Source organism: Vespula vulgaris, chromosome 4, assembly GCF_905475345.1.
Source record: "Vespula vulgaris chromosome 4, iyVesVulg1.1, whole genome shotgun sequence".
Taxonomy (NCBI): domain Eukaryota; kingdom Metazoa; phylum Arthropoda; class Insecta; order Hymenoptera; family Vespidae; genus Vespula; species Vespula vulgaris.
Window position 1 is genome coordinate 1643605 of NC_066589.1, and position 23084 is coordinate 1666688.

The following is a 23084-nucleotide window of genomic DNA, read 5'->3' on the forward strand; positions in this document are numbered from 1 at the left end:
CTTTCTCTTTCTCCTTCTCTATGTCTTCATTTTATAGTTTTCACTTTTTCTCAAAATATCACGACGGTTCAATATCGTGTAATGAGACAACTTCCATTAACGGATTAGTACGTAGAACTAAGAAAACTAAGACGAACTAACTCATCCCATGATCGATCATTTGATCGTAGTCGATCGAAAATCGATCCGTATATTCTGTTAGAAAAGAAATAGGATTTAAATCGAAACGTAACGTATGTACGTATATGCCTTCACGGATTTTATATTTTTCCACATCTGGAGCATTTCTCATGAAGAGACCGACGAATATTCGTTTTATGAAATACCTTGATATACCGGGTAACTCGACAAAAATCAAATATCATCCGAAACTATTTCTTATTTGCTAATTATTTATTCCAATAACAATACTATTTTCTTTTTCTTCTTCTTTTGTTTAATAAGATAAATTTGATTAATTATTATTTCTTCTTATTTCGATTTTTAACATCAAACGTGTATAATTCATATATATATATATATATATATATATATATATATATATATATATACACATCTATATAAATATATAAAGACAAAAAAAAGAAAGCTATACGATTATTATTGACACGAAAGAGTCTTTAGTTATATGATTTCACGATAGAAGAACAATCGTTCCAAGAAGAATAGAATTACTCACGTATGAGCGACACGAATAAAGCACGAATTTTCTATTACGTGGAACTTTCGTTATTATTCCAGGAAAAAAAAGAAAAAAAAAAGAAAAAAGCTTTGACGAGAGTCCTCCCGTATACCCTGCACCATCACCTCGTCCCCAAAAAACGGAACATATGAAGGGATTAAAAAAAAAAAAAAAAAAAGAAAAAGAAAAAGAAAAAGCAAGAACAGAAAAAGAGCAAGTTTATAAAATCATAGCTGTACTTCACGATTTGGGTCGTATGCACGCTCAAATGATCGTATAAAGAGCAATGCAAATATATGCATATGTATCTACATATACTTACGTACACGTATGTGTGTGTATCCCCTTTCACGTGTGTATGTATGTGTACATATGTGCGTGCATTTGCCCGGAGCATTGCTTGTGACTTGTACAAGCTCGTTTCGCTCGGTGACTTCGTTTGAAAAAAAGAAAACCAATAGGAACGCACAACGAAGGAAATTCTTGTCTCACATTTTGTTCTCCTACATTTTAATATTATCTCTGGTTGTCCGACGGAACGTTTCTATTCTAGTGTAACGTCAAAATTCGTTTAAAAAACTTGCATTTGAATCATTGTCCTCTTTATATCTCATCTATTCGAGTCAGAATACTCTTCAAAAAAAATTCGAATTTATGAATGAAAAATTGAATTACGTATATATGTTCAACTATAATCGAAAGAATTAAAGTTTTCCTTTAGCTTTTTAAAGAATACCATTTGTGCTATTTTAATATAATATAATATTATTCATAATTTATAATGAAATGTTATCTTTCAATTAAATACACTAGTCCTCGATATTTTTGATAGTTCAAAGAATAATAATTTCAATATAGCAATTGGCATTTGATGTCAATGTGATTTTTTTCTTTATGATCATAAATCATATTAAGATTACAAAAATATCTTGAATTTGCTTGTTTATCTAGTTATCATACTATGATTTAACTAAAATATAAGTACTATTTTCTTTAAGAAAAAAATATTTTTAAATATATATATATATATAAATTATATATAAATACATTATATATAAAAGAAAAATCTTGTATGAAATCATATTTCATTATTCAAACTATACAACTTTATTCTGTATCATTCTTTCGACCACTTATTCTAAATAAAATATTTAGACGTTCAGATTTAAACGATACTATATAAATACAGCTGTATAAAATATGAAATTGTAATGAAACGTATATGAAGTAAAAAATTTTCTAAAACAATCATATGATAATGGAGAAAAAAGATAATTACCTAAACTAGCGTCATAGGTGTTCATATACTCGCTGGTCATAAATTGTGAAACCAACGCTGTCTTGCCAACTCCAGAATCACCGAGTAAAACTACTCGATATTTTGGTATTTCCTCGATCTCACTTTCGGTACTTTCAGCACCACCTTGACCGCTGCAACAGGATCCTTCGAACGGTGACCTTTCACCGGATATATTGCTGTTCCTGAAATTAGCATAAAAGATAAATGGTTTAGTACGCTAATCCAAAACTCTCGAAATTCGATATTCGATCGAACAGTGACGAATTGTTCTATTTTATCAGTTCACAAATCCAAAATTTAACTTCGAACTGAATATTTAAGTAAAGTTCATTAACTTTAACTTCGATTTATTTATTATATATGATTAATCGTTAGTAACTGAGAAAGAGAGAAAGAAAGAGAGAGAGAGAAAGAGAGAGAGAAATAAAGAAAGGAAGTTGGAAATGTAAATGAAATGGAAAATATTCTACCACTGAGTACTTCCTAGATAAAACTTGATAAAACTTTGTCTCATGGGATTTTATCCTGCCACAGAAATGCTTTTTCCAAGTCGTCATACCAGTTCTCCCGAGGGATTGAGCGTCACGAGGTCGTCTCGCTATCGAAGTCCAACCTTAAACTGATTTTCTCAAATAAAAAGTAGTCGATTTTGACAAAGAGATGAGATCGATCAGAGAATCTTGTCAAGAACGATACAGAAAAACGTAACATCTACGTTTTATGCTATATATATATATGTATGTATGTATATGTATACTCGTAAATCTTTTAACGTTAGAAGAGGATTCTGTGAATCAAGAAATTTCATGAAAATCGCGGCATAATGCCAACTGAATGATTTGCATCACATGTATATCATTATTTTATCAAAAGCTCGCCAAAAGGTAGAAAAAAAATTTTTATTAACGCGTCACAATGGCTAACCTATATTTTAGATACTAGATATACGTATATATATCTAGTTTTCAAAATTAAATTTCAATGTTATAAACAAAGAAAACAATTTTTTTTTTATAAAGATTTTAATATGATCAACTCGAGATGAATTTCATTCAATGAAAATTTCTATTCATACACGCACGCACGCACGCACGCGATATATGATACAATATATGAATTTATATAAGAATTTAATGGAATTTACTTATTAATTGCAACATCGTATTTGACGCAAAGGTCGCATTAAAATAAAAAAATATCTCTATTATTTTGAAATTATTAAAAGAATATTCTCACAAATTTTTAATGAAATATTAAAATACATAATTTTTAAATACCTTCACATATAATGTTTTATGTATAATTTAATCGTCACATATCTGATTCAATTTGCATATACAAATAAAATGTTAATATTTTTACAACGAGTACGATTCGATGTGTAATTAATTTTACGTTCATAATTATTAAAGACAATTGTATTCATTAAAAAAAAAAAAAAAAAAAAAAAAAAAAAAAAAAAAAAAAAAAAAAAAGAAAAAGAAATAAAGAATATAAGCTGTTTCAACGAATATCATTCTTTATGAATTAATGAAAAAAATGCAAATTGGCTTGAAAGAGAATAAATAATGAATGAATATTACGACCTCGAGAACGCTGTTGGTTGAAATTATTTTGACGAAATTGATTTGAATTGATTATAATTTTGATTGAAATGATTATAACGATCGATCGATCATTCTAATTCGATTCGTATAAAGATCCAAATGAACTAAGTAAGAATAATTCCGAAACTATTCTTACGAGTGACAATATAAAAATATAAGAATAAATAAAATCGATTTCAGATATATATATATATATATTCCGTCGAACTACATACATATACAACAGGTCAAGAAGTAATGATCAAAATGCAAGCGATGGTAGGCATGGGAGCTCCGGATCGGCCTGAATCCTGCTACTTCGATCGAGTTTCCTCCCCTAACTTCAAATCCACCCTCTCTCATCCACTTTCTCTCTTACTTCGATGAAGGTGAAAGAGAGAAATAAAGAGAAAGATACTAAGCTATTCGCCGCACCTGTGGCAACAATTTTTTCTAAACGATAAAACTCTAAATTATACTTACAGACACTGATCTTCTTAATGAAATATATATATATATTTTTTCTATATCATGAGAAATATTTTTAAAGAAAAAAAGGAAAGAAAAAAAAATGTTATGTATTTCCCGATAAATTTTATTTGACGAAAAAAATATTCGAAATAATTCTAATTATAGATAATAAATATTTTACGTCGTCGCAACGAGAGTATAATTTTTTTTCCCTTTTTATTTATGACTGACACACGTCGAAGTTCTCTTCAAAACTCGATTCGATCGATGAACTCTACGAGTTTGAAATTAAAAGCGGAGTGTAGAAGAGTATCATCCAACTTTTTTTGTATTTGTTTTTCTTTTTTTTTCTGTTTCGTTCCGTCAACTTGGAAAAGCCCTTTTCAAACGATAGGATACTATCTATATCCATGAAAAGTTTCTATTAACTCATCGTCTATTCCGTAAAATGACTATAGAATTCAACGATGAAGCGTATCCATCGGAAAGAAGGTGAATATAGACGTGTACTCGATTAAATCAAAGTGATGAAAGAATGGAACTACGTTGAAACGAGTAAATAAAAAGGTTCCTCGACGATACCCATTTTATGGCCATCAATAAATACATATCCGTCAATGATTGCTCTTTCTCTCTATTTCTCTCTCTCTCTCTCTTTTTCTCGGTTTAGCAAAGTAGTATTATTCGTTTAGCAAGTATACCGCTAATATGAGAAAAGGAAAATGAATGAAATCGAATTTTCTTTCAAGATATCAAAGTTCATTACCTTCAAGAATGAGAGAAGAAAACGAAGAAAAAACAGAGAGAGAGAGAGAGAGAAAGAAAGAGACAAGATCAGTCTCTCATTTTCATAAAATAACAAATTCCTTTTAAGACTGCTCTCGAATCAGCTGATGTTAGTGGGAAAGAGAATCCAATAATTGAATCTTTCTATATTGTTTAAGTATTTTAAATTATCGTTCGATATTAATCAAATAAAGAAGAAAATAACACCAAGCTATGTTAGTTTCATAATGAATTGACTTTCTAAATCTTCGAAAGCTATTTAAATCCAATTGTTTCGTAACAGATGGTCTCTCTCTCTCTCTCTCTCTCTCTCTCTCTCTCTCTCTCTCTCTCTGTCTCTCTCATCTCTCTTTCTGTCTATCTCTCAATTGATAGAATAGGACGACCGGTGACAGGATTAATTATCGTTCCAATTAACGTAGCCTCGTAGAGTTAACGTAGCTCTTAGTTCCAACGTGTCACAAAGGAAATGAACAAACCAGCTTCCTAATTTCATGTAGTCGTTTCAGAGGCCAAGAACAAAGCTGCGTTACTGCGTGCTTGTTATGTTTGGCACGCACTACAACGATTGGCTAGCTGCAGGTAGAGCACGTTATATATAAACGAGCATATCTCTCTCTCTCTCTCTCTCTCTCTCTCTTTTTCTCTTTCTATCTCTATCTATCTATCTTTCTTTCTGTTTTAACCGAGGGTGACCAAGAAAAGAAGAAAATCCGAGACAAATATTTACTTCGGCTATTTGAAGTCAGCGAGCAACTTCTAGCTAAAAGCAAAATTCTTTTTCTCCGATATAAAAGCTCTCCTGCAATTTATCAACGATAGAAAAGAGAAAAAAAAACGGAATGGAATTCTTCTTTCTGTTTTTATTTATTTTTTTTTTTTTTTGATTCTTTCTTTTACCCGCATTAAAAACAGTACGAATATATTTTATAAATAATATAACGACCGTACAAATAATTTCGAAGCGTTAAACGTACTTAAAATGGTAATTACTCCGATTTATCTAACTAACGACCGAGTAATATAATTACGTTGATTAACGCGAAACGAGACGTATTTGGTAAAGCAGAGCAACCTGTATTGGAAATGACGAATTTCATAAACGGTAGAAATTTACGAAGATCCAATGATATTTGTAGAAAGAGTAATTTCGTCCTGTAATACGTTTCATTAATTTCGTTATGACTTTCTCATTCGTTTTCTTCGTTCTTTGGCCGGGATAATAAAAAATGGCATTGACAAATAAGCGAAGGGATCTCGATACAAAGGCGAGAGAATCGATGGCTGGAATCTTCGATGAGAAGGGAGTTCGATTACAGAAATGCCGATGTAATCGTTCGAGAATACCTATATTTTTTCTTCACCCATCTTCGACGATTTGTAAGGAAAAATGAAATCTCGGAGAGTTCGAGATCGATATTAAAATAAAAAGGAAAACGAAAAGATAAGTAAAGTAAATATCGGCATTTATACGTTTTCTAGTTTCATTCAAATATTCGAGATGAAATTCGAGAGATCTATAACGAAATCTTCTCTTATCAAATACGACATATGATTCTAATTAATCTTTATCGAAGAGAAGTCATTCGTTTAAAAAGATTTTATTCTTCGAAACACAGAATCTTGCTCGAAATTATTCCTTTTTTCTTCCTTCCCGTTTCTCATAGACGCACAAATACGATCTAATGATTTTTTTTACGGCTGAGCGAATACCAGAAAAACGGGAAAAAAAGAGAAAGGAAAAAAACATTAAACAGATGAAAAAACGAAAGAACAGGAGGGAGGAAATTCGAGAGAGAGTACGAACAAAAATAAAAAATATTGTTGGGATTTACGAGTTCGAGATATCGCGCCGAGGAAAGCTCGTTAAATTAATTGCATCCCATGAGAGAGATTTTTGAACGCAATCCAAGAAAAAAAGATAAAAAAAAAGAAATAAAAAAGAAAAATTCGATTTGGAGAATTTCCTTACACATCTATTCAAAAAGAGGATCTCTGATTCATTTTATTGAATAATCTTGAATGCTTGAGAAATTCCTGACAATTTACTACAATGATACTAGCTGAATCATCGATCATTGATCTGAAAAATCACGTCGACCGTTTTAAATGGACGATGACTTAAGAGTTTCGAAATCTAGTCTGGCTGTCTGAGACGGTGTTCTAAAGATAAATGTTAAAAAAATGACAAACAACTGTTATATCACGATACCGTAATATTACGATCGTTATCTTATCTACGACAGATAGTTAGATAATAATTGCATGGAAATATCTTTATCTATCTCTCTATATATTTTCGAACGAAGCTTTCTGAAAACTTTGAAGTCTCAAGTTTATCGTCGCTCTTACTGTTACAAATAAACTTAAAATATATTTTAATATCTCGAGAATAGTCAATTTCGAAAAGTTTTCATTGAACGAAGTACGAAAATATCCGAGTACTTCCGAAATATCAGCTCGGTCAAACTGTCTGTTATAATATTTCCTTTAATTTAATTGATTAACTGGAAAGTATCCAAAATATATCTAATAAATCGTCATTTTCATTTTCGAGTAATGTCAAATCCCCCAGAGAGTGTCCCAAAAATTTCATTTTGTCTCCCTGCCTTCGTTTAGGTTCTCATAAATGTGCCAACCCTTCGAATTAGATGCAGGTACACCGAACTTAGTTGGTTCTTGGGATCAGTTTATCCCAAACCGGGGAGAACTATAATAAATTCGAAGTTCTTCTTTCTTCGAATATTTATTTCGTTTTCGTCGTACACAAAGTAGACGGTCCTCTTACTAAAAGTTTTCGAAATGTAACATCCTGAAATATTGAATCAATGAGATATATAGAAAATAATTTTCTAAGAGTTTGGGATAACTCAAGAGATTCACGTCTGATATATAATAAATCGACGCGTTCAGGATAATAGTCCGAGGAAGTCAATATGTGGCTCGTGAAAAGGCATATTATGTGATATCTCAAGAAAGTTTTTTTTTATCAAATGTATATAAAATAAGATTCAACGAAACTTGCCGGGATTCGTTGAAGGGAACATCCATGAATACGTATCCATACCGAGGAAATACAAAAATATTATTGTGAGACAAAAAAGAAACAAAAATAAATAAAGAAGTAAAAAAGAAAAGTTAGAAATAAAACAAAATAAATAAAAAAGAACAACTAACATTGTTAACAAAAATACAAAAAAAAAAGAAAAAACGAAGAACATTGTCATGTAAACGATAAAGATAGCATAAAAGATAGCATAAGTATTAAATTTATTTATAAATTATAAGTAGAAGTATGACCGAATGATTTTCATTGAACGAAGTCGCGATGTTTCTTACGACTTTAGAATCACTCATCGTTAAAAATCACTTATGTTTTATATGGAAACGGGCGTCGTTAAGTTTTAAGACGCAGAAGAATCTCTGACTTGAGATGATGACTCACTAAAGCGTATTTTAACCAATTTATGTTGCAGCTATCTAAAGACGAACGATGAAAACGCAAGAATACTTGGCAGTGATGCTTAAACACGTTTGGACAATAGATTTACATATATCACGTTTATATATATATATTTTTTTTTCAGATAATAGAAATGGAGATAAAGTAGAATATTAATTTTTCTATGATGTACGATAAATGACTAAAGAAAACATAGATATATATTATATGTAGACACAAAACGTTAATCGAATTGATAACTTTAAGAATGTTACTGATTTTCTCGTTAAGTCAAGCCGGTCTAAAGTAATTATGCAAATTATTTTCAACCACGATGTTTAAATCGTACTCTTAGTACTCTTAGTAATTTCACATCGCTCTCTTAAGAATTTCTATTATATACAATACAAACGTATACATCCCCTTTTCAATTTGCCTTCCTTAATTCCAGAGAATCTACTATCCTTGGAATTTACCAAAACATCGAAAGAATTCTAAACGACAATGAGCTTTCATTTCCACCTCCTGTAAATTCAACGTATAAAAAGAATTACTTCGAAACAAAAGTCCATGAACCCGAAGAAAATTTTCAGAGTTTAGCATCGAAAATGTCGACAAGTTTTTCTTCATTTTCATGTCATTTCATACAGTTTATTTTCTTTCTCGAATATATAATCTTTGTACATCCTAAATAAGCGATGGCTTCGAAAAAATTAATTTCTTTTTCATACGCGTACATAGAATGAATCTATCTTCTTTATTCTTAATTAACTCCAAATTCTTGTTAATATCTAAGCTTACAACAAGATATAATATCAAGAACATTGCCATTAATAACATTATTAATCGATATAAAATAAAATTTTCTGATTGACAAAGAGAGAAAAAGAGAGAGAGAAAGAGAAGGATCGATTTTGACAAATTTCAGTAAACTTCTTGAAATGATCTTTAAACTATTAATCATTATATTAATCATGTTTCGAGCATGCTCGAATTAGCGCATCTTAGCGGAAAATTGAAATTGCTGAGGGAGCTATAGAGAGAGAAAGAGAGAGAGAGAGAGAGAGAGAGAGAGAGAGAGAGAAAGAGACGGATAGACAGAGAAAAAGAAAAAAAATGAAAAAAGAGAGAGAGAGAGAGAGAGAGAGAAGCCAGAGAAATGAGAAAATGAGGAAGGACTTCGTGAACGTGAGCGACAAGAAAATCAGAAACCGTAACCTCCTCGTACAGAAGAGAAACGTGAATAGAAATCCGTCCGGCGCATTAAAGAAGCTTAATTCGGATTGCGTTGAGAATTTAAGGGTTGATTACAATTTGGTGAGAAAAGATAGTACGAGTGAACGAACGAACTCAACGGAATCGAAATAGACGAGATACGGCTATATCAGTTCCAGCTTAAGAACTAAATTTCTAATCGTTTTTAATCGTTCACTCGAACGAGTCCGACTCATGAGTTACTTACAATTCAATTCTATTTAAACTCTCCCTTAGCCAAGGAAGATTAAAGTAAAACGATAAGATTCGAAACGTTTTATGAGGAAAATAACAATTTTCTAACGTCATCTCCGAATCAGTTAGTTAAGTTCCAATTTAAGATTAATTAAGATGATTAATTAAGGATAAGAAGAAGAGGATTTTCTCGTGGAAATAACAATTTTACTAATCGTTCCTCGAATCAAATTCCTAAATGATTTCAAATTCATTATTTCATTCGGATTCTATAATATAATGCCATTTCGATACTGATCGAATTCGTATTAAAGGAATTCGTATAAGAATTTTTACTGTTCGAAGGGTTTCACACACACAACAAAAAATATATGTATAAAAATAACAGAGAATAATAAGCAAGAAAAAACAAAAAATAAAAAGAAAGAAGTATGGAGATTTTTATGGTGTGAAAGAAAAGAAGAGATCACAGCTCAAAAAGAGATACGAGCTCATTCGTGAGCCATTTGAAATTCCCCGAATATTCTTCGTTGCGTCTTCGTCGAGGACTTTTCCTAAGCACCCCGCGTATATCAAGTCCATCGTCATCTACCACGTGATCATTACCCTTTTACTCCACCTCGTCCTCCACCCTCGAACGAGCGGGTTTAGAATAACCCGAAACTCCGTCGTTCTACTCACTCGTATGTTCGATCTCGACCGGTTCGTATCATCGTTTTCTTCCTCCATCTTATTCTTCGAGCTTTCGAAAACGCATCTACGATCATGGAGGTTGCCAAAGGTAAGACTCGAAAACGAAGAAATAAATATTACGTTCAATATTTTAAAAAGAGGAACGAAATCATATTCACTTTTTACGATTGCTTTATTATTTATCGCCGAAGTCCACGTTCTTTTATTTCTTTTAGAAGTGCATAAAATATTTTCTCTCTCTGTCTCTCTCTTTCTCTCTCTGTCTCTGTCTCTCTTTCTTTTTATTATTTAATTTTTTTTGCTAAAAATTTTAATTTCATAAAATTATCGCCTCTTTACCGAGGTATGAATTATCGTGATCGTTATCAATTTATTGGTGAAGTTTTTAAAACTCTTCTTTTATAAAATTTTACAAAAGAATCAGCATCGTGAAAGAAGTATTGATATTTGAAATATTGATTGATCTAATGATATCATATGCTACAGACTCTGTAAAATATTTCGAGTAACTTCTTGGATCGTAACAAAGGAGATATTCAAATATTCTTTTCTCGCTCAGAATATACATATACATCCTTCTATATGTTCATGAATTTCCCAGAAAATACAATTTATGTTTATCGAATGTACGATATATGCAGAAGCAAACAAGTTAAATACATTTCACAATGCGTCAAGCGCATACTATAAATAATACGAATGTCAAATATCAATGATATTTGTTCGACAGTAAAAGAAATATGAAATTAACTTACAGCTTGTTTGGCAAATAATCGATTAACAGATAATAATCCACAACGATTACGAAACTTTAATCGTATTCTAATTTCCAAATACAATTACCCAATCTCTGAAGTACACAGAAATCTGATTATCTTACAGCTTGTTTAACACATAATCGATTAACAGATAATAGTTCGTGATAATAGTTACGACGCTTTAATCGTATTTTAATGTTTAAATACGTTTAATCAAATCCCTTAAATTTGTAATAAGCTAATCGTCCATTAAACGAATGAAGTTAATTTTTATTTTCTTCAAAATTCCGCTTTGAAACACTTATAATAATAATAATAACAATAACAATAACAATAATAATAATAATAATAATAATAATAATATAAATAAAAAAAAAGAGAAAAGAAGATGATGAAGAAGAAAAAGAAATGCAATACAATGTAACGATTGATTTTTCAGCAAACGATACAGCAAGTAGCCTAGTCGAACAATCGATGAACGTTGAATCGGCATTGAAATCGGTGAAAACCTTGCAGAGTACGCAGAGCGTACAAACCAAATCAGTAATCGAGTCGTCGACTTCCATTAAATCGGTGACCACGTCGTCGAGCAGGTCACATCGATCGTTGGAGTACGAGGAGTCGGTTGAATATACCGATGAATAATCATCTCACGGCGAAATCCCAGAGTCCCAGGAAAACCAAGTGGACACAGAACGTGGTCGAGGCTAAGGTGTTACGGCGTGCTAAATTATTCGATGGACTACTTAGTCCGATCTATTGTATAGAACACGAAGAAAAAAAAAAAAATATCCTCCGTCATCTAACCTCACAACGATATGACCTACGACAATGTTTAACTTCCTCAGAAAAGTTTTTTATCGAACGAAGAAGAAAGTCATTTCCTTGGATTATTTTTTCTTTTATTCTTTTTTTTTTTTTTTTAATATTCGATAATATAAATAATTCCGCGAATTAAGGAATATATCTCAGTTATAAAAATCATATCGCAAATGATACAAACGGGTCGACAAAAAAGAGATAGAGAAAGAGAGAGAGAGAGAGAGAGATAAAGAAATAAAAGAAAATTACAAAATAAAAAATAAACTTAAAATGTCTAAGAACGTGAACGTGAATCAATGTGAAGTACTTTGAGAAAAATTGAGTCTCTTTAACGTACGACGACGGGTCAAGGCGAGAGCCGAGAATGCCAGTCGCGATCGAAGATGTCTGCGTTAAAGAAAAAGACAAGAAGAAAAAGAAGAAGAAGAAGAAGAAGAGGAAGAAGAAGAAAAAGACAAATACGCGGAGGAACGTCTGGAAGTCTCGGCTACGAGTTTGGCTCCACTCCAAACGCTGTGGTTCGCCGCCAAATAGCAAAGAGCCCCTTCCTTTTTCTTTTACGAATTCTCGTCCGTTTTTCTCCCCCACTATTGGACATTCACCTCATCCTACTCTAGTCTCTAAACCCTTCTCGCTCAAATGTTCCGTCATTGTCACGTCTCAAAAAGCCGATTTTCATCCCGACGAATCGTTTAATCTTTGTACAATAAAACTTCTAAGACCGATACTTTGTTATTCCCTCCTAAGAATCGATATAATTTTCCTATATCATCAATATAATTTTCTCAAAAAAATAGTTTCTCTATAATGGTAATTGGAAAAGAAAAAAACAAAGAAGAGAAAAGAGAAAAAAAATTCTATCTTTAAAAACCACAACGTATTGCAAACGTTGTATTTCATTTTGATAACAAATAATAATAACAAATAATTTGAATAATACTAATACTAACAATAATAATAATAATAATAATATAATTTTTAATGCTAATAAGTAATTATGAATTATAAATTATAAATAGGTTTTTATAAAACCTTTCTATAGTATTTTCCTCTTTATTTTATTTATTTCTTTTTTCTTTTTTCATCTTTAATCAAAACAATACGATTGAAATTTAATTAACTAGCTAGGTAACGTATGCGAAGTTGTGATTCATTATGAAGATGAGAAAAAAAGGAAGTGTATTTAGACAAAAGCATGATGATCCGTGGTCCGTAGCTTTCGCATTTCATTACTCTAAAATTGTACCACCGACAACGTTTAAACGAATTCCACATGGATAGCTGCTTGTCGTCGACTAAATTCAACGCTGCCAGCCAGTCACAAAGTGATTCATACTTGGCAAGATAATCGTATCCATATGGCTCAAAACAATTCGTAACAAAGAACGTACACGTTTATCACATCGGTCTCTTTTAGGTTTCTGTTTTCTCTACTCCTTCGAATTGAATCGTTTCTTTTTAGATGAAATATTAGATTTAGAAAGATTAATAACGTCCTTATTAGCTGCTCGTAACGAATTATTACAATCATCGATCCAAAATTAAATAGAATAAATTATTAGAAAATATTGTTTAAAGAGAAAAATTGTCGTTCGAACGTATAGATAAGTCACAAACTATTTTATCTGTCAAATCGATATCCAAGAAAATGTCTAGAACGTCGCACGATCAATATCGTAATCTGACCGATATCAAATCGACCGTTTCACGACAAACAGAAACACGTTCTGACAAAATTTTAAAATAATGACGATAGGACGTAAAGGAGTAAGTCAATTTTTCTTCTATATGATAAAATTAAACGAATAATAATTATCGACGTTGAAACTTCATCGAGTTAATCTATTACGATCGATATTAAACGATATTTTCTTCGTTACTCTATGCTTGGGAAAAAGAAAAGAAATAAGAACAAAAGCAAAATGGTTTTATCTCGGAAAGGAAAAAAGAAGAAAACAAAAAATTGCGTAAAATAAAAAGTATCCCAAGAGATATCAATGGGAGGATATGGTTTTTCTCGTTTTATCTTCCTTTCACTTCGCGTGGAGCTAACTTAAACTTTAAATCGCAAGAACAAGCAGAAAACGGCAAAACGTTGGGTAAAGCGATATTACGCATACTTCGCGTATTCTCTAAGCTATATCCAAAGTCGACAAATTTGCACTCGTGTTTTCTCTCTATATATTGATGTATAAACATGTCTATTGGGTTGATGTAAAAGTCCGTCCCACTTTTTACACAAACATCGAAGAAAAATCTTATTTACTAAAACTAGTTTTAAATAATTTTCGAGTTAAAAAAAGTTTTTCTTTTAAAAAGAGAATTTTTGTTTAAAAAGAATTATTTCAGAAGTGAGCTGATGTCGAGGAATCAAACAGGTGACACGGATTATTTTCATGAAAGTTTTCTAAAAGGAGAAAAAAAGAAAAAAAAAAGAATTAATGAAAGAATCAAAATTATTCGATCAAGAGTACGAATAATTAATGTATCTAATTCGAGTCTGACATCGCAATCGATCGTTATTCACATTCCAAATATCTATCGAATTAAAAGTTTTTATTGATTTTATATCAAAAGAATGATTAGTATGCAATCGGCTCGGAAACATCTTTTTTTTTTTAGTAGTCAAATATAAACGCACGAAGAGTCGTCTTCGATTCTTCTCGTCGAGTCGTAAATGGTAGAATATCAAAAGAGAAATTTTTTAATAAACGAACACGAGAGATTTCTACTTTGACTCGACTAGACTTTAAAGAGAGAAAAAGAGAGAAGAGGGGAAGGTTTCTATGCATACAAGCTCACACGGGAATTATTCGAAATAGAAAATCACGAATAAGTCTGCTGAGTCAAAAGTGCTTTGAATATTTCATCAAAACATCGTTGACTGTCATAGTTATGGCACTCTCGTAAAATCAAAATCCTCCTTCTGATTTATTTTCTTGGAAATATAAAAATAAACAAAAAGAGAGAGAGAGAGAGAGAGAGAGAAAATAAAGAAGAAATAACGCAAAATTATACTTTATTAGTCCTTCGTATCATCATATTCCAGATAATCCGAAAAGCAAATTGAATAAATCATTTCTTTCATTTTTCAAGGGAGATTTCATTACAAAAAAAGAATATTTGTCTATCATTTGTCCGAAAACATCGTCCTCTTCACAAGAATAGATACTCTAGCTTAACAACAAAAATGGTAGGCAGGGAGAAGCTAGACAGACAGACAGATAAACAAACAAACAAACAAACAAACAAACAAACAAACAAACAAACAAACAGACAAACAAACAGACAAATAGATAAAGAGAAAAAGAAAGAGAAGGAGAGAAAGAGAGAAAGGGGGAAGGAAAAAAAGAAAAAGTGAAAAGAAGAGAAAAAGAAATAGTCCAAGTTAAGAAAGAAACTAAAATCCTTTGAATAACGTCAGTGGTCGATCTCTTTTTGAAAAAAGGATGTTCTAGTGTGAAGGAAGAAAAAAGTGTCAGAGTGAGAGAGGGAAAATGCTCGATATCTCTCTCTTACTCGCTCTCTCTTTTTCTCGTTTTCTTTTATGTCCGCGAAAGAACGTTTCTCTCGTTCTTAAGAAAAGTCAAGGAAAAGGAAGAACCGGAAAATCGTTAGGTGACGGATAGTTCCTGTGCAATTATCATTTCGAAACAATTAGGAGAAATACGCGTGTAACCCAGTGCCCTTATTTCTTACGAAGGGTTAACTTATCGAACGGCTTTTTATCGTAGCACTCGTATTCGCATTCGTAGAAGCAGATGAAACGACTCGACGTAACGCAACCCAACAGAACGAGAACGATGATGATGAAGAAAAAAAGAAGGAGAAAGAAAAGAAGGCTTATCTACGAACATAAGCGTAAGCTTCAAAGTTACAAAGCTCGGTCAACACGATCCGCAATTTAGTCGTTGGCAAAATCGTCGTTTTACATTTACCCTATTATCTCCACTATCGCGAATTATCTTTCAGTCGAATAAATTTTCGGATATCCATCTTGAACTTGAATGAAACGGGCTCTTCTTTTCTTTTTATGAGTTTTCTTTTTTTTTCTATTCTTCTCTTCTTTGACTTTAGAAAGTGAGGAGGAAAGAAGAGATTGTTGTTTTCTTCGAATCGATGAGAAAATATGCGCCGACGAGTACGAAGATATTATTAACTTACGCGTAGTGGGATGATGATTAAAAAAAAAAAGAAAGAAAGAAGACATGAAAAAGAAAAGAAAAAAAATGAGAAGGAAAAGAAACGAAAAATTCAAAAATACCATGAAAAATATTGCTCTTCCCTAGATCCTTATCACTGTCTTTTGTCCCTTTGAATTATCGATCGAATTTCACTAAACACTTATTCTATAACTTGAGAATAACCTTTAGAAAAACGTCTGGTCCTTTTTGCGAACGTCGATACTAAAATCTCACGTTGGTTTATCATTTTGAGTGACGTACCCTATCTAGCTATATTTTAAGTTATTTATTCGCTGGCACAAAGAACCGATTTAATGGCAGTTCACTCGAGGAAGCCAAAAAATATGATCGATGTGTTTCACTCATCATTGTTCCGAGTTTAAAAAGAGATGAAGAAAGAGAGAGAGAGAGAGAGAAATATATGCACGTATATGCAGTCGTTGTTCACATAATTCATTTACACACATAATTCACAGATACATATGAAATATTCACTATAATTTTTCCCTCGTATGCAACTAACTCGCTTTTCGAGCTTAACATGAAGATATTTGTAAGATGTTATCCTTAATGGTTATCATTTCCTTGAAACCTCTCATATGATTTTTTTTTCTTTTTTCTTTCTTTTTTTTTTTAAATCAAGAAACACCAGAATCATCCTTTTATTACGAATCTCGTTCCTCTTTGATATTCGATATGTGATTTATATGATATTTATTAAAGAAGGATCCGAAGGATCTCTCATCCTCTTTTCGCATAATGATTATCCTTTTGATTAAAGTGATTTTCTACTCGATTTGCTTCGACTTTCCTCGACAATTCGCGAGAATTTTTCTGCATACAAAGAAGGAATCGTAAACGCGATATATAAAGACGTATTACAACGAAACGAATAAAATAATGGATGGGGAAAATAAGAATGGTAGGCTGAAGGGACAAGGAAAAGAAAAAAACAGGAAAGGAAAGGCAAGGAAAAAAAGAAAGAAAGAAAAAAAAAGAGGAAAAGAAGAAAACGGAAAGAAACTTGTCCTAATACGATTCGTTGGGTATTATTATGTTCTTTTTTCTTGGAATCCATCCTAAAGGTCAACTTTTGTATTTCGTTAGACCTACTGGCCCTTTACGCTCCAAAGGAACTACTTTCTCACTCTCTTAATTACTTACTTTCTTACTTACTTACTCACCTACGGAAATAAGGAAAAACAGGATGAGATTCTGATAAGGAAATTATTCTGCGAATTCTCCCATGTGGAGGATTACTATCAGCTTTTCTTCTTTATTTGTCACTTCACCGTACAATATTCGATTATGTTTTTAGTTTTTATAGAAACGAAGAATGTAATCATGTGAAAAAGAAATGTTTCGAGAATCATTTCGAAAAATATCTCTAACCAATTATATACAATCAATGCGATAGAATCTTAAAGTTCTAAAGCTTTAAGATTCAATCATAAATATTTCGAAGATCGTTTTCGAACAAAATTTTGCTTTGATTCGCGAAACAAAAAAAGCTTCTTTCAAAATCAAATATCTTTCAAAATCGATATTGACGAACTCCTTCGATAAAGCTTTCTTGTATAAACATTTAACCGTATCTAACGATTTCCTTTGCATTAGAAATTTTCCAAACGAACTCTCCTCCCAAACGTTAGAGGCTAACATTCCTCTTCTTATATACGTTTCTACACATCTTGTTAACCTATTTACGTCAAATACGAAAACGAAGATGCGTCTATGGGTTTCAAAGAACACGCGTCGTAAATATTGTTTAATACTTCTTCCTGACATTACTGAAAAAAAAGCTTTTTAAAAGCATCGCATATTTCGAATATAAATCGATCCACGCATTCGTTTGTTTCTCAATTATGTGGGAAATTTATCGAATCCATTGAATTTATCAAATTCGTGAAATTCTATTTAATTCGTACGAATGTAACTTGTTCAACAAGAAACGCGACGACGATGTAAGAAGACTGCGAATATCTGTTGTAACATTATTCTAAGTAGTATATTGAAGTATAAAAAAAAAATAGAAAAAAAAAAAAAGAAAAAGTTATTACTTACCTGCTGCTATTTACTGATGTATTGCTCCTGCTGCGTCGAGATATTATAGAATCTCCACGATTGACGACACCTTTATGAGTGATGCTGAATGCCCTCAATCTGTAGAGATCGTCGCCAGCTCTCGGATTGTACGCTTTTTCGGGTAAGCTGTGCACTCGAGGTCGTATATGATCCGGCACTGGAATGGCGTTGAAAAGACGATTAGAGATGAAATCCTCTCGACGAGAACACGCTCGAAAACATCCAGAACAGACAGGTATAAAAGAAACAGCGAAAAACGAGAGAGAAAAAAAAACAAAGTTCACTCGAACTCCATTATTGTTAAGTTAAGTTTTTGTTGATCGAGATATAAAATTCTTTAAAAAATTCAATCAATACGTTCTCGTGGGATTACCGAAGAAATGTCAGGAAAAAGAAAGAAAGAAAGTAAAAAAATAAAACAAAAAACCGGAAAAAATATGGAAGGGCGTATTCCATTGAATCAATTCGCAGTTATAATAAATTTATATGGTGGGTCTCGAACCTACATGTTATATATATATGATAGAATAAAATAACAACCCGACATATACGTTTCTATTTGGAAAATAAACAATTCATTTCTATCGTTCTACCTTTATTTATATTAGTCCGAATAAATAAAATAGTAGTTAAGCGAATAAAAACGAAAATGTTAATCTATCTTATTTAAGGAGATATTTCGTAAATTTGTAAATAACGGATCTGTTTTAACTGGTTGGAAAGACAAATAAATCATCGAAGAACATAAATGAAATATAGTTTAACGGACCGTTAATATGATGTTATTCGTTGTTCACGATGTAAAAATCTATTAGTTTCGATATGTATATCGAACAGGAATCTGCAGAGAGTTCTGTCTACATAATCTCTAAACAACGAACGCTTCGTCTATGAATAGCATGATTCACTCATATACTCCCACGAAGCTGAAACCAGATTATATCTTCGAAGATCATGTCTCGAGAAACTATGCTAAGGTTCTATGACTGTTCGTGTTTCAATATTCAATAAAGTAAATGTTGGTTAACTTTTAATTAGATTAATGAGAATGAATGAAAAAAAGGAGATAAAGAAAGAAAAGAAAGAAAAGAAGGAAAAAAGGAAAAAGAAAGAATAAACAAGAAAATGTAAAAGTTAAATCTCGCTCGTGAAAATTGTCAAGTATTATGGAAACTTTTTAACTAAAACTCGATATTTGTTCTGATATAGTAAATGAGCTGACGTTATTACAGAAGAATAAGAAGAATAAGTAAAAGAGATGGAAAAGGAGGGAAAAGAAAAAATATGAACGATGCATTTACCGAATTTATCTTTAAAAAAAAAAAAAAGAAAGAAAAAAATTGATATACCGAGAAACTCGCTTTTAGACGGAATTAATTAACTCTCGTCTTATACAAACCAGCTAAAAATCGGATTCCGAAAGTGGTTTTCGCTTTTCCGATTTGGAATTTGAATTTTCGAGTCTGCTCAAATGAAACTCTAATTACGTTGAGAAATGTGAGAGAAACAGGCTCAAATTCCTACTAATAACGGGCATACTTTTTAACTTTCGCCAAGTAAAATCGATCGGATGAATCTGACGAATATTAAATATAAAACGAGTTACTCACCAATAAAAAAGAAAGAAAACTTTTCAATATTCGTATTTACCAAATTTAAAAACGTTTAAACGTATCGGACAATTGAATCGTTAATTCGTAAAAATGAAAATTCTTTTCTTTTTACACATAATAAATAACGAATAAATTTTTATAAAATTATAACGTTACGTTGTATAATAAATCTATAAATTATTATGATAAAAGTATTATATTACAATATAATAACTATATATAAACTATATATAAAATAAACGTACTATAATTTCAATGATTCGAAATAATAATATTAATTCAAAAACCCATTGTGTCACATTAACGAAAATTTAATTAATACTTTGTGAAATGAATTTACATATTTTCGCGAGATAACAATATAGAAAGATAATATAAACGATTATAAAATTGGAACAGTTCTATAGATAATTAGTAAGTTCAGTGTATTGAAAGTACAAGCAAGTGAAGGGAGTCCGTTTCCCTTAGTAATTGCTTTTCCAGAACGAGTTGCAAAGCATATCGATGAGCAAACGGTACAAGGAGTAATAGCTTGTTCATACAAGGTAGTACTATGTGAGCATATTAATGTGATTAGAGTCCATGGGTCACTCGACAAGTTCATCTTATGATACGACGATGCCTTATTGGAAAGAGAAGACGTGGTTGCACTGAGTTTCTCACTCAAAATTCTATCGAAGAACTTAGCCATAGGAGTAAAGGATATCGTCCCTTTGCTCCTATCCAAGTATATTAACTCTGACTAACAAGTTATATTATTACAATGTTATATATATATGTGTGTGTGTGTGTGTGTGTATATTATAAATATTACAGATATATAAATAAATATATATATATATATAGTATAACTGTTGCCTGTTGAATAATTAAAATAAAGTAAAATAAATAAATGGATTTTAAATTATATATATATATATATATATATATATATATATATATATTGTATATATAATTAATAATCTACGATACATTCTATCTGTATGTACGTAAAGAGATTTATAAAAATATAATACCTAATGAAGTGATAATAGTTATAAATCATACGTATTTATAATATTTAATTTTATATTAAACTTTTACGATATCCGTATAATTAATTAAATAAAGTAATTATCCGATCGTAATGTACTTTTATGGATTCGTTTAAAAGTTTCTATAAACGATTTATTAATAAAATATTCTTTTGTAATGAATAAAACACGTTATCTATATTAACTACATATATAAGTCTTTATATAAACTCAAATCCTTCATTAAATGAACAATATTCTCGAAAAGTTTTTGAAAGGTCGAGTATTAAGCCGAGTACTCCATGTGGAAGCTTATTTCTTAACTCGGGACATAAACTCAAATCAAATTATTCTCTCTTTGCTATGAACGGGCCACTTTTGAATTCAACGGTAAACTTTTGTAAGTGGAGGCGCTTCCCTTTCAATTTGTTGGAAACTGACTACAGCAACTGTTATCTTCCCTTTGACAAAAAACGAAGTAATACTTGAATGAAAATTCGTATATCTGTCTGATATATATCTTTTTCTTCTTCTGTTTTCTTCTTTTTCGCGAATTAATTCTTTAAAAAGAAAAAAAAAAAAGAAAAGAAAACAACAAAAGAAAGAATAAATATCAAGAAAATTTATCGAACTGCAAAAAAAGAAAAAGAAAGAACAATATAAAATTCCTTGGAGATTAAGATGTTTATGAGATCATTTTATTTTTATCATAAAAAAAAAGTCGTAATTCAATAAAAATTCATTATATCTATCTGATACGTATTAGAGATCAATGACATTTTCTTGTCTGCGGTTTCTTTCTGAAGTTCCGATTCTACGAACTCAAAGTATATCTGCCGAGATTGTCGTGTAACTGTGTGTGAAAACTGTCACACGATCGAATGCACTTATCTCAAATACACCACTGCGGTGGAACTCCCATGTATCTGATATCAAAGAAAATTCTATTGTATATTCTCGTCAATTTCTGTCCTTCGAGAGCGTTAACTTTTGATCCTTCTGATCTTATATAAATATAATATACGAATGCAAAAGTATGTGTAATAAAATGAATTCATTTTCAGAATAAACGAAAAAGCTCATAAAGAGATTTTCGCGAGTTTCGACATTTTCGTTTAAAGAAGTAAATAAATTAATACGAATGATCGTTCTTCTCGATATTTTCTCCTATTGTTTTTTTTTTCTTTTTTTACTTAATCTGTTCGTCAAACTTAAAAAAGATTTTTTTTCCTATCAAAACTTCCTTTTTATTTGTAATTGTTCTAGCTTAAGATGAAGAAACGATTAATTATTTTTTGATAATGACTTGTTCAATCTTATCGTCAAATTATTTGAATAAATTATTTGAATATATAGATACATACGTAGATACACATGATTACTGTAATCATCATTTTTCTTCTACATCTTTTTTCTTCTCTTTCTATTTTCTTTCTTAACAACGACCGTAATACGAACGATTTTGAATGATTACTGCTTTTGTCCGTAATGGAGGTCGAAGTTTTTACTGTCTTTCGTTCTTCTCCCTCTCTCTATCTCTATCTCTCTCTTCCTTTCTCTATATCTGTAAAAAATCTTACCTCGATGACAAATCTTACATTAGTAAAACTAGAATAAATAAATCTTAAAAAGAAAAGAACATATCTTACATCGTAAAACTTGAATGAATAGAATGAATAGATTATAGTAAATGAATAAATTTCAAAGCTTCAATCTCTTTTTGAAAATAATTTAAAAATTAAGTTTACTAAAGAATACAGAGAACAATAAAGTCGTTGGCACATAACGTTATTAAGTACTGCCATTTTACATCAAACTACCTCCTAATTAGAATAGTCTACCTTTGCATGCTTCTTTATTTTAAAGAAGACAAGAAGAAGAATATTCTAAGGAGAAATAACAAAAGAAGAAAATGTCGTAAAAATGATAACCATCTTTCTCGAGTTTTTTAAGATCTTTTGTTAGTATCCTCGACGTTTCTACACGGAGAAAAAAAAAGAAGAGAGAGAGAGAGAGAGAGAGAGAAATAAAATGCCAAAATCGATTCAGCTCCAGTTTAGTGCAAATACATGTATACCGTGAGTCATGTAATATAAATAGTTCGAATAACTCTTAAATTATGCGTTTAATAAAAAATTGTTGTATATAAAAGTTGCATGATTTTCGAAAGTGTTATTGCATAGCGTATCAACTTTTTTTT

The 23084-nt window shown here is 31.0% G+C and overlaps 1 protein-coding gene and 1 long non-coding RNA gene across 8 annotated transcripts in view; one reads left to right on the forward strand and one right to left on the reverse strand.

Annotated features, from left to right (window-relative positions):
- Nucleotides 1-23084, reverse strand: part of LOC127063192 (uncharacterized) — a 164617-nt gene that overhangs the window by 9585 nt on the left and 131948 nt on the right. For all 7 annotated transcript variants that reach the window (XM_050992603.1, XM_050992607.1, XM_050992605.1 and 4 more), the window contains 2 exons: nucleotides 18238-18415; nucleotides 1962-2164 (listed from right to left, as the gene is read on the reverse strand). In XM_050992603.1, the coding sequence (XP_050848560.1) occupies nucleotides 1962-2164; nucleotides 18238-18415 (381 nt within the window). The remainder of the gene's footprint in view (nucleotides 1-1961; nucleotides 2165-18237; nucleotides 18416-23084) is intronic.
- On the forward strand, nucleotides 10330-12714 carry LOC127063202 (uncharacterized). Its single transcript, XR_007781297.1, has 2 exons — nucleotides 10330-10497; nucleotides 11607-12714. It is a non-coding gene; the product is annotated as an uncharacterized LOC127063202 (long non-coding RNA).